This window comes from Hoplias malabaricus, unplaced genomic scaffold (genome assembly GCF_029633855.1).
Source record: "Hoplias malabaricus isolate fHopMal1 unplaced genomic scaffold, fHopMal1.hap1 scaffold_568, whole genome shotgun sequence".
NCBI classification, from domain to species: domain Eukaryota; kingdom Metazoa; phylum Chordata; class Actinopteri; order Characiformes; family Erythrinidae; genus Hoplias; species Hoplias malabaricus.
Window position 1 is genome coordinate 1 of NW_027101297.1, and position 12,500 is coordinate 12,500.

Genomic DNA, 12,500 nt, shown 5'->3' on the forward strand with positions numbered 1-12,500 from the left:
TGTCCACAAACACAGCGATGATTTATTAATATGTTTTACAAAGATTGAAACTAAAACCTTCCTCTAGTTTCTAGTAAATAACATTAAAGCATTTCTCCCTTCATCTCACACAAGACTCTGTTACGGCCCAGTAGCACCCCCTGGTGGAGAGGGTCAGTACTCACAGTTGAGAGGGCCCACGTTCCAGGCGATGTTGTTGCACCACCCCACGGCCTGGACCCAGTGAACAGTTCCAGCGTTGATCCACACCAGGTCTCCGGGGCGCTGGATAAACCGGTACACGGGGATATTGGCCTGGTAAAGGTCCTCCAGAACCGGCCACCAGGAGCCAGTCAGATAGTCCACTCCATGCCTGGGGTCCAACAAAGGAGAACAAGGATTATCCATGACGTTACAGGCTGATTAAACATGGGGTGATGTTATTTGTGGAGGGCACACTGACCCCTACTGGTCAGAGCTGTATGTGCGGGTGCAGATGTGAATCCCAACTCTTTATCGTCTGATCCATGAGACTTTCGTTCAATGTGAAAACAAGGGGAAACCTAAGCGCAGTTGATGAATCAGCTTCAGTACGTGAATTCAAGCTCCACCTACCAGTGCCTTGTTTACATATAATTTGCATGAAGCTGAGTTTGTGGGCGGAGTCAGTCATATAATCTAAAAGCACAGTGTAATCGGTCTTTAAACAGAACACGAAGTGCAGCATGTTTATATCAGAGCACATAGAAAAATAACTCCGCCCACTTAGCTCCTCTGATATCACTGCAGACTGGTGCAGAGCTGCTACAGAGCAGCACTAGAATGAAGCGCTGCTCTGTAGCAGCTCTGCACCAGTCTGTTTTATTTGTGTTCTGACGCTGTATCAGGGTGCTGAAGGGTAACTCAGCTCCAAGGGGCAAGAGGACGCTCAGAAACTAGGGGGAGGGGGGAAAATAGGAAATGGGATTCACATTTGGTGTCTGGAAATGTTATGAAAGTTATGAGTGACTATTCTATGATCAGATCTGAGCAGACACCCACTGGACCGCTCCCTTTAGACTCCACAAGGGGAAAAGCTGAGGTGAACCAGAACCAACTCACTTCTCACAGAAATCACTGATGGCTTCCCAGTAATGCTCATGAACTGCGAACCACTCGCAGTCTCCAGGGCCGATGTTGATGTTCACAGAGCAGAAGTTGTTGTTCTCCTGGTGGCCTGCAGAGGACGGCATATTGTATCACTTCAGTGAGACTGTTACCACACTGCTTTGGTGTTTTTCCACTGCATGGTACCTACTCTACTCCACTCTTCTGGACTCTACTCTCTGATTGGTCCCTGGTTGGTTTCCCACAGCTCCCCCCTGAAATGTATCAGTGTCGTCTCTAACCCCGTCTCTAAGGGGAACAGTGGTCTTTGGAAACCACAACAACGGCGGCGGTAACGTTAAGCGGTGTTTACTCATGGTGTATCGGCGTGTTGTTGTTGTTTGGGACTGAACACAGCTCCGTCATCAGTTCAGACAGATCAGTAGAGTTTGTTCCTTCCTTGTTGCAGCGTCCAGCTCTCGCTGGATTCTTTCGTCGGCCACCGATCCGAGGAGCGTTCGAACCTCTTCAAAAGACCACGGCGTCATTTTACGAGCTGCCGTCGTGAGTCGGATAAAAACAAACGTGATCTCTGCTGCAGCTGGAGATTTTACAGATGGAGAGTTGGTGCTGGTCGTCTGCGTCGCGTGGCGTAGAGTGACGACTCTCTCTGGACGATCAGCGCTCTGCAAGGTTTACACGCCACGGTTTAGTCCCTACTCGACTCGCTCTGAACCATGAGAGAACAGCCACTAAACAAGAACCCGCTTCCAGAACCAGGACCAGAGAGTTGAGCAGATACACTGCAGTGGAAAACCGCTATCTGAGAGCTTTTAGAAACAACACTAGACAAAGGAATGTGTGGAGACCTGGAGTTCTGCTCCCTGGGACCTTCATATAAAGCTGGACGGTGTTCATGCCGAGGATGGTGTGACCGACGTGGCTCAGCATGTTGTCGCTTGAGGAGACGCGCATGAAAACCGGCAGCTTCAGGAGCTCCTGCAGCTGGGGCTTCCATCTGAGGAAAATACACACCACAACAAAGGGTTAAACTCACAAAATAGAGTGGCACATATCTTGTGATGGCGGTAGTATCACTGCCATTACAAACTCATCAGCCAGAACATGGTGGTGGTGTGTTAGTGTGTGTTGTGCTGGTGTAGAGTGGATCAGACACAGCAGTGCTGCTGGAGTTTTTAAACCCCTCAGTGTCTGGACCGAGAACAGTCCACCGACCAAAAACATCCAGCCGACAGCGTCCTGTGTCACTGATGAAGGACTAGAGGACGAGCGACACACACTGTGCAGCGACAGATGAGCTACTGTCTCTGACTCTACATCTACAAGGTGGACCAACGAGGGAGGAGTGTCTCACAGAGTGGACAGAGAGTGGACACAGGGTTTAAAGACTTTTAAAACAGTTGAAAACATATGTTCACCTCTTTGGATCTGACAGATCGATGTTGGTTCCAAATTTGATGATCTTCTTGGTGCCTTTCTGGTCCGAGCTGAAAGAAGCGAGGAGGTTCAGCAGTGAGTGGACAGTCACTGATCAGAGGTCAGGAATAATGAAACATGTGCAGCATGTCCTGACCTGGGCGTGCTGGAGACCGAAGGGGAGGTGGACAAACTCTCTGAAGTGGACTCGGCGGGTTTGGGCTTTTTCTCGTCCTCGTCCTCGTCCTCGCTGTCCTTCTCCTCCTGAAGAGTGCAAATGGGGCAGAGAAATCTGCTCTTAATGAACAGTGTGTGCACATCGTGAGAGTTCTGGAGAAATAATATCTTCATTTAGATAAAAATCAGCTTTTATGTCGAAACCAAAAAAGGCCGTAAGACTTCCTTTGGCTTCTGTGGTTAACCCTCTGTGTGTTTGAAAGCGCCCAGGCATCAGATCAAATGTCTGTGGATGTTGTTCTGAATGTGTTTGTGATAAAACCACACAGAAATAAGTGGTGACACAGCAGAGTAATAGTTAACAATTTGATCATAAACTGCAGCTCTAATTTTATAAATGATTATTTTACAGATCGGTTCAGAAACACACAGAGAGGTCTTTACTCCACCACTGACTGACTCTGTTTGGTTCAATAGATGAAGCGCCCCTGAGGCGTCAGATTTGAGGACACGGATTGGCTAAATTTATGTTGCTGCAGGTGTATGTTTCTCTCAGCGACGGTTTCTGATTGGCTGTGCTCCTGCCTTCACCAGAGGCCTGAAATATCGCCGAGTGCAGCCGAGCAGAAATGAAAAGGAAGCTTCATTTTCACAATGTATTATATATATTACACATTATTATACATTTAAAAAATATGCATTTTATTTTATAAAACAAATATATTTCCACTACGGAGAGTGGTCTCCTAGCGCCTTCTATTGACCAGCCGCATTGGACAGAAATACAGGTCAAAGACTCCCTGAGTCTTTAGAGCCAGCGCTGTCCACTCCATCAGATCTGGTGACCCCAGAGAGGTACATCCCTCAGATCCCAGCGAGGTACAGCCCTCAGATCCCAGCGAGGTACATCCATCAGACCCCAGAGAGGTACATCCCTCAGACACCAGAGAGGTACATCCATCAGACCCCAGAGAGGTACATCACTCAGACCCCAGAGGATAACTGCCTTCATACCCCAGAGAGGTAGATCCATCAGACCCCAGAGGGTAACAGCCCTCAGACCCCAGAGAGGTACATCCATCAGACCCCAGAGGATAACAGCCTTCATACCCCAGAGGGTAACAGCCCTCAGACCCCAGAGAGGTACATCCATCAGACCCCAGAGGATAACAGCCTTCATACCCCAGAGATGTACATCCCTCAAACCCCAGAAAGGTACAGCCCTCAGACCCCAGAGAGGTACATCATTCAGACCCCAGAGAGGTACATCCATCAGACCCCAGATGATAACAGCCTTCATACCCCAGAGATGTACATCCCTCAAACCCCAGAAAGGTACAGCCCTCAGACCCCAGAGAGGTACATTCTTGAGACTGCAGAGAGTTAAACCCCTCAGACCCCAGAGAGGTACATCCCTCAGACCCCAGAGAGGTACATCCCTCAGATCCCAGCGAGGTACATCCCTCAGACCCCAGAGAGGTACATCCCTCAGACCCCAGCGAGGTACATCCCTCAGATCCCAGCGAGGTACAGCCCTCAGACACCAGAGGGGTACATCCCTTAGACCCCAGAGAGGTACATCCATCAGACCCCAGAGGGTAACAGCCCTCCAACCCCAGAGAGGTACATTCCTCAGACCCCAGAAACATACATCCCTCAGATCCCAGAGAGGTACATCCCTGAGACCCCAGAGAGGTACATCCCTCAGATCCCAGCGAGGTACATCCCTCAGATCCCAGCGAGGTACATCCCTCAGACACCAGAGGGGTACATCCCTCAGACCCCAGAAACATACATCCCTCAGACCCCAGAGAGGTACATCCCTCAGACCCCAGAGAGGTACATCCCTCAGACCCCAGAGAGGTACATCCCTCAGATCCCAGCAAGGTACAGCCCTCAGACCCCAGGGGGGTACATCCCTTAGACCCCAGAGAGGTACATACATCAGACCCCAGAGGGTAACAGCCCTCAAACCCCAGAGAGGTACATCCCTCAAACCCCAGAGAGGTACATCCCTCAGACCCCAGAGAGGTACATCCCTGAGACCCCAGAGAGGTACATCCTTCAGATCCCAGCGAGGTAAATCCCTCAGACCCCAGAGGGGTACATCCCTCAGATCCCAGAGAGGTACATCCCTGAGACCCCAGAGAGGTACATCCATCAGACCCCAGAGAGGTACATCCATCAGACCCCAGAGAGGTACATCCATCAGACCCCAGAGAGGTACATCCCTCAGATCCCAGAGAGGTACATCTCTCATATCCCAGCGAGGTACATCCCTCAGACCCCAGAGGGGTACATCCCTCAGATCCCAGAAACATACATCCCTCAGACCCCAGAGAGGTACATCCCTCATATCCCAGAGAGGTACAGCCAGACCCCACAGAGGTACAGCCAGACCCCAGACTGTTAAAGCAGAGGGCTAATGCCTATAATCTGTTGGCACACCTGTATTTACAGTACACTCCGTTGAAACCTGACCCATCCAGAAAGCCCCCGTCCAGGTGTAGACGCACCTGTAAACTCTCCTGGAAGCTGGAGGCCTGATACTGCGCGTACTTGGCGATGGTGGTGTGGGATCGGCTGCTCTCGCATGGCCAGGTCTGAGCCAAGCCGGCTGTGTTCCAGTTCTCATCGGCGGGCTGCTGCACCTGCGTCCTCACCTCCACGGCGTGCTCACCATTCGCCTCCACCAAGGACTTCGTAGAGAACAGTCCCAGGTCTGAGAGGGAGAGAGAGAGAGAGAGAGAGAGAGAGGGAGAAGGCACAAACTCAATTTCTTCTTAGCAACTTGTGGCCTCATGAACAGACGCTTCTGCTGTGGTGGGAGAGTGTCACTGTGAAGACTGGACTAAAGGGAGGAGTGCTCTGAGATGTGTGTGGATTGCCTCTGAGACAAACTTCAAGGAAACACTGACAAAACCTCACTGCTTTTTGGCTTCTCTTCATGGAGGAGATCCAACTGTGTCAGCCTTGTGTTTCTGGCTGCATCTAGGTGTGTGTGTGTGTGAGGGAGAGAGAGAGAGAGAGAGAGAGAGAGAGAGAGAGAGAGAGAGAGAGAGAGAGAGAGGGAGAGATGTAAAAGAATGGCACTCACTGAGTCGGAGGGATCCTGCCAGGCCTCTAATAACAGTGACAGGGTTTTTGGGATCTGTGCAAAACTGCAGCAAGACTGGAGAAAATGCATCTCTCTTACTCTCGAGCTAAACACACACACACACACACACACACACACACACACACACACAGTTAACAGGGAGTAACACACAGCTGTCCTTCCATCAGACAGTAAAGTGTGGTACAGTTACTAGTTTGAACCTAGAGGTATGAGCCCCCTGAACAGAGTTATGGAAGTAGACAGGGCTTTTTGGAGGTCGTGTGGAGGTCACATGACACCCGCCTGGATGCTGCGGATTACAGTAAACACAAACACACTCAGTGTTCACTTTGTAGACCGGTCAGACACGTAATGGTTCACTTGGAAATGAGGATTAAAGTTGCTATCAGTCATTTTTACAACCAAAAACCTACCCCAAAATCATCAAGAAAGTGATTATACTGTAAATAATAAACATGTTATGTTTAGTTCTGTAAAGTCCAACACTTCAGATAAAGAGACAAGACACTCTGTTGACCCCAAAAGAATCAGCTCCATGGCTGTGTTTGGAACAGGTTTAGTACAAAATCTCTACCACTAGGTGACAGTACAGTGGCTGTTTCATAGTGTGAAGAAACATCATCTGAGGTAATGACTGACTGCACCTTTAAAATCGCATTCAGGAGTGTGTAACTGTACCGTCCTGCACCACCTGCTGGAAAAACACCTCACACTTGTCAAAACTAGTCCACATCTGGTGTAAAGTGTAGGAATCTGATGCTCACGTAGATGCTGGGTGTTGGAGGACTGAGCTTCTCCCGCGGTATTGGAGCCTCTACATTTAACACAGGCTTTATTGAGAGTGCAGGCAACAGATAGGACTCACGGAACCTCTCCTTCCCTTCTTTTTCTCTGTCAGAGAGAGAGAGAGTGAGAGAGAGAGAGAAAGAGAGAGAGAAAGAGAGAGAGAGAGAGACAAAGTGGAGACAGTTAAGAAACTGAGCTACACTAACCAGCTCTGAGTATACAGTCTGAAAAATGACACTTTTTCACGGCATGGTACAGACTCTACTGGACTCTACTCTCTGATTGGTCCCTGGTCCCACAGCTCCCCCCTGAAAACCCCGTCTCTAAGGGGAACAGTGGTCTTTGGAAACCACAACAACGGCGGCGGTAACGTTAAGCGGTGTTTACTCATGGTGTATCGGCGTGTTGTTGTTGTTTGGGACTGAACACAGCTCCGTCATCAGTTCAGACAGATCAGTAGAGTTTGTTCCTTCCTTGTTGCAGCGTTTCTTTCGTTGGCCACCGATCCGAGGAGCGTTCGAACCTCTTCAAAAGACCACGGCGTCATTTTACGAGCTGCCGTCGTGAGTCGGATAAAAACAAACGTGATCTCTGCTGCAGCTGGAGATTTTACAGATGGAGAGTTGGTGCTGGTCGTCTGCGTCGCGTGGCGTAGAGTGACGACTCTCTCTGGACGATCAGCGCTCTGCAAGGTTTACACGCCACGGTTTAGTCCCTACTCGACTCGCTCTGAACCACGAGAGAACAGCCACTAAACAAGAACCCACTTCCAGAACCAAGACCTGATTCACCTGGTTGGGACCGTGCTAGTGAACAGTTCCAGACCGTTTGTTGAACCTGATGTGTAGTAGCTACACACACACACACACACACTACCGTGTCAGTGTCAATAGAAGAGGGGTGTTTCTGATAAAGTGGCCAGTTAGTGTCAGTAGAGGGGGGGTGTTTCTGATAAAGTGGCCAGTGAGTGTCAGTAGAGGGGGGTGTTTCTGATAAAGTGGCCAGTGAGTGTCAGTAGAGGGGGCTGTTTCTGATAAAGTGGCCAGTGAGTGTCAGTAGAAGGGGGGTGTTTCTGATAAAGTGGCCAGTGAGTGTCAGTAGAAGGGGGGTGTTTCTGATAAAGTGGCCAGTGAGTGTCAGTAGAGGGGGGGTGTTTCTGATAAAGTGGCCAGTGAGTGTCAGTAAAGGGGGGTGTTTCTGATAAAGTGGCCAGTGAGTGTCAGTAGAGGGGGGTGTTTCTGATAAAGTGGCCAGTGAGTGTCAGTAGAGGGGGGTGTTTCTGATAAAGTGTCCAGTGAGTGTCAGTAGAAGGGGGGTGTTTCTGATAAAGTGGCCAGTGAGTGTCAGTAGAGGGGGGTGTTTCTGATAAAGTGGCCAGTGAGTGTCAGTAGAAGGGGGTGTTTCTGATAAAGTGGCCAGTGAGTGTCAGTAGAGGGGGGTGTTTCTGATAAAGTGGCCAGTGAGTGTCAGTAGAGGGGGGGTGTTTCTGATAAAGTGGCCAGTGAGTGTCAGTAGAGGGGGGTGTTTCTGATAAAGTGGCCAGTGAGTGTCAGTAGAGGGGGGGTGTTTCTGATAAAGTGGCCAGTGAGTGTCAGTAGAGGGGGGTGTTTCTGATAAAGTGGCCAGTGAGTGTCAGTAGAGGGGGGGTGTTTCTGATAAAGTGGCCAGTGAGTGTCAGTAGAGGGGGGTGTTTCTGATAAAGTGGCCAGTGAGTGTCAGTAGAGGGGGGTGTTTCTGATAAAGTGGCCAGTGAGTGTCAGTAGAGGGGGGTGTTTCTGATAAAGTGGCCAGTGAGTGTCAGTAGAGGGGGGTGTTTCTAATAAAGTGGCCAGTGAGTGTCAGTAGAGGGGGGTGTTTCTGATAAAGTGGCCAGTGACTGTCAGTAGAGAGGGGGTGTTTCTGATAAAGTGGCCAGTGAGTGTCAGTAGAGAGGGGGTGTTTCTGATAAAGTGGCCAGTGAGTGTCAGTAGAGAGGGGTGTTTCTGATAAAGTGGCCAGTGAGTGTCAGTAGAGGGGGGTGTTTCTGATAAAGTGGCCAGTGAGTGTCAGTAGAGGGGGGTGTTTCTGATAAAGTGGCCAGTGAGTGTCAGTAGAGGGGGGGGGTGTTTCTGATAAAGTGGCCAGTGAGTGTCAGTAGAGGTAGGTGTTTCTAATAAAGTGGCCAGTGAGTGTCAGTAGAGGGGGGGTGTTTCTGATAAAGTGGCCAGTGAGTGTCAGTAGAGGGGGGTGTTTCTGATAAAGTGGCCAGTGAGTGTCAGTAGAGGGGGGGTGTTTCTGATAAAGTGGCCAGTGAGTGTCAGTAGAGGGGGGTGTTTCTGATAAAGTGGCCAGTGAGTGTCAGTAGAGGGGGGGTGTTTCTGATAAAGTGGCCAGTGAGTGTCAGTAGAGGGGGGTGTTTCTGATAAAGTGGCCAGTGAGTGTCAGTAGAAGGGGGTGTTTCTGATAAAGTGGCCAGTGAGTGTCAGTAGAGGTAGGTGTTTCTAATAAAGTGGCCAGTGAGTGTCAGTAGAGGGGGGGTGTTTCTGATAAAGTGGCCAGTGAGTGTCAGTAGAGGGGGGTGTTTCTGATAAAGTGGCCAGTGAGTGTCAGTAGAAGGTACTGGTTTGTAATGAGGGGTTATTTCAAAGAGAAGAAGCACGTAGGCTCACTTGCAGGCTTTGATGATCTCTGTCGCTGTGTTCATGATGTTGATCTCCGTCAGTGGGATCCTCTTCTGCTCGATGTCGGAGGCGGTGAAGGTTTGCCTCCCGTTGATCTGCACTTTCACCAGGTGGATCTTCAGCTCTTTCAGAGGAATGGCAGACAGGGCCTGAAGCCTCAGCAGCTCGGCTTCGCTCAGCTGAGGAGTCTTACTGGAGCCACTGACAGAGGGGTTTGTGCTGACTGGAGTTATTGTTGTGGTCTGTTTGAAACACTCTTTGACACTGTCTTTGTTCTTGTCTCCCTCTTTGTTCTTTTGTTTAAACTCCTCCTCAGTCGCTGCCGAGATGTTCCTGGGCTTCTTGGAACGCCCACCTGAGGTAGAAGAAAGAGACAGATGCTTAGTCTTCCCTTTCTTTTCCTTCCTTGCTCTCTCCACTCTTGAATCTTCCTGGCTGTCGCCAAACTTGCGCTTTGACCTCTTCTCTCGATGACCTTTCTTGTCCCCTCTCACACGTCGCATTTCTTTCTCACCGGCCTTGGTCTTGGACTCGTTCTTCACGGGTCTTTCCTCTGGGATGGGGACGGAGATGGGATTGGAGCTTTGAGTCAACAGCACCTCGCAACTGTGGGCCAGCTTGGCCTGCAGGGTGGCGGGAAACATCTTGGTTGTCTCTTTCCTGTCATCCAGAGAGATATAGGTGGCCTCCTTGTACGATCCCTCGGCTTTGATTAGGTCGTTGCCGGCTTCTTTATGGGAGCGTACTTCCTCCGGTCTATCTTCTATTGCCTTGTGGTCATCCTCGTGCTTTGAGGTCAGATCTGAGGGACCTTGGGATGAGATCGCGCTAGTCTGGTGTAGGTCAACGTGACACAGGTCATATGAGGATGAGTCATTGTGAGATGGACCAGATGAGGACAGGACAGCTGTGGATACACCAGATGGGGTCAGATCAGGGGAATCTGCCACTGGAGAAAAAGCCCGTGGGGATGCTGAAGTTGGGCTTGGTTGGTCCAGAGGTTGTATCTCCGGACCCAGAGAAAGAGAAGACGAATACTTGACCCCGGCCAGAGAGTTGGGAGGCGGTCGGCCGAACGGGCCACCTCTGTATGTGTATCTATGGCTGCCGGAGCCAGAGGCGCTGTCCGTCTGGTGCAGGTGAGGTCTCTGAGCGGAATCAGAGTTTGTTGTGCTGCTTTCCTGCTGTTCTGCCTCAGGATCTTCATCCTCCTCATCCTCCATGACCTTAGAAGTCTCCTCAAGGCCGTAGAGTTTGGCCAGGTCACTGTGGCGGTAGTCTGGCCAGGACAATCCTGTAAATAAGATAAGAAAGTGTTAAGAGTTTTAATTCAAGATACAACTCGGAATTACTCCACAATCATTTGGAATCTACTACAGAAGACACTTAGCCAGGAACTGTCTAAATTCCTAAATTCAGAAAGGCATCATTTATAATTTTTAGACCGTTTTGAAATGGTTTCTTTCTGCAGACCCTTTATTGACAGGAACTGATGTAAACATGTTGATAGAGGAGTCACCGCGTGTGCATGTTCACGCTGTGCAATGTGCGATAAATCAGAATCAGAATCAGAATCAGAGTGCTCTGTGTGCACCATGTCTCTTATCACTGTAAACATGATGCACAGGGCATTCTGTCCTGTTGGGGGTGCTGTGTTTGTTTCTGAGTGAGCCTGAGAGCTGATACGGAGCTCAGTTTTAAAGTGGTCAGGACTAGATTCCTACTAAATTGCACAAAACAAATTGATTGCGTACAATTAAAGAAAGGTTCTCCTGGACTCACCAGGTTCTTTCCAGAGCTCCTCTGGGTCTGGAAGTGGAGGGGTGTGGGTGGGACTGGGCTGGAGCACAGGTCTCCTCATCACTATGTCTTCCTCTTCCTCGCTGAGGTCTGAGACTGGGGAGCCTTGCCAGCTCAGGACCGGAGGGCTGGCCGAGGGGTCCAACCTCAGGTGGTCTTCCATACAGGAGCCATGGGCAGGCAGGAGGTCCGGAGCATGCTGAGGCCTTGTCTCCGCAGACACAGCAGACCCATCCAGCTTCACATCTGGATCGGAGATTAAAGATCCGAGATCTGGCTCCTCCCCCTGACTCCTGGCGTCGGGACCCCGAGGCTCAGAGGAGGGCAGGCTCTTGTCACTTTCTGAGGTTGTGTTTTTAGGAGCATCTTTCGGTGTATGACGAGAGGAATGGTTCTGATTGGCTGCGGTGGAGATGGAGGAGGAGGAGGAGGAAGAGGAAGAGGAAGAGGAAGAGGAAGGTGGGGTGGACCCTGAGGTGTGTGAGGAGTCAGAATGGCAGCTGCTCTCCTCCTCCTCTCCTTTGTTTTTGGCCGGAGGTGGAGATGGAGGAGATGCAGAAATGGCAGAAGCAGGGCTTTTACTGAGAGGCGATGGAGTCTGGGACAATTCTCGTCTGAGACTGTCTTTCTCTCTGGTTTTAAAGCCTTCTTTCTCTGCCCTCCTCTCTCTTTTCTTGGCGTCTCTCGCCTTCCTCTCCGTCTGTCCTATCTCCCCCTTCCTGTGTGCCCCCTTCCTCTCTCGATGCCTCCTCCCTTCTTCCCGTCCTTTCTTCTTTTTCTTAGCCTCCAGTTTTCTCTCCATCCTCTCCCTCTCTTTCTCAGCCTTTCTTTCTTTCCTCCTCTCTCGCTCCCGGTGCCTCTTCTTGGACTTCAGCAGGGAACATGCTGGACCCTCCTGACTCTCGTGGTTTGAGGAGCTGGAGCTGGAGTGGACGTACTTAGACGGACTCTGGTGTTTACTCTTTTTTGCGTCTGACTTCTGAGGGCCAGGGTCAGGGCTGGGAGAAGCAGGAGAGGGTTCAGTAGCTGGACTTCGCCTCTTGCATTGGTCTCTCCCTAAGGGGGCGCTATGGGGCGGAGTGTGTTTGAGGGTGCCATGGCGCCTTGCATCTTCTTTTGGTCCTTGAGATTGTTCATGTCCATCCAGACCTGGACCAGGGCGCCTCGTTTCCTGGGGACAAGCAAAAAATATATCAGCACTGATCCAGGCAAGATGTGTTTGTTTATTTTTCTGTTCTGTTCATTAATCAAGGATGACCATCACCTACACTCTCTAGACATGGAGGAAGAAGTCTAGCCAGTCACTCACAACACCACTGTCCAGTGGGAAAGTCAGGTGGCTAGTTGTTGTGTTTAAATTACAAAATGTATGAGACGGTAATGACTGTAATTTCTTGCAAAGCCATTTTGATTTAAGAAGTGCACTCACAGTGCTCTGCCTCGGGGGGCGATCCTGG

General features: G+C 50.3%; 1 protein-coding gene across 1 annotated transcript in view; it reads right to left on the reverse strand.

Moving 5' to 3' along the window:
- Window positions 1-164: 164 nt before the first annotated feature.
- LOC136685889 (lysine-specific demethylase 6B-like) overlaps window positions 165-12,500 on the reverse strand; it is a gene marked incomplete at its 3' end in the record, with an annotated part of 14,201 nt that continues 1,865 nt past the window's right edge. Inside the window, exons 3-13 of the mRNA XM_066659444.1 lie at window positions 12,473-12,500; window positions 11,026-12,214; window positions 9,232-10,537; window positions 6,562-6,688; window positions 5,777-5,882; window positions 5,196-5,401; window positions 2,660-2,766; window positions 2,505-2,573; window positions 1,935-2,083; window positions 1,081-1,195; window positions 165-352 (exon numbers count right to left, since the gene is read on the reverse strand). The exon at window positions 12,473-12,500 is cut by the window's right edge and continues 245 nt beyond it. Of these exons, the coding sequence (XP_066515541.1) occupies window positions 165-352; window positions 1,081-1,195; window positions 1,935-2,083; window positions 2,505-2,573; window positions 2,660-2,766; window positions 5,196-5,401; window positions 5,777-5,882; window positions 6,562-6,688; window positions 9,232-10,537; window positions 11,026-12,214; window positions 12,473-12,500 (3,590 nt within the window). The remainder of the gene's footprint in view (window positions 353-1,080; window positions 1,196-1,934; window positions 2,084-2,504; window positions 2,574-2,659; window positions 2,767-5,195; window positions 5,402-5,776; window positions 5,883-6,561; window positions 6,689-9,231; window positions 10,538-11,025; window positions 12,215-12,472) is intronic.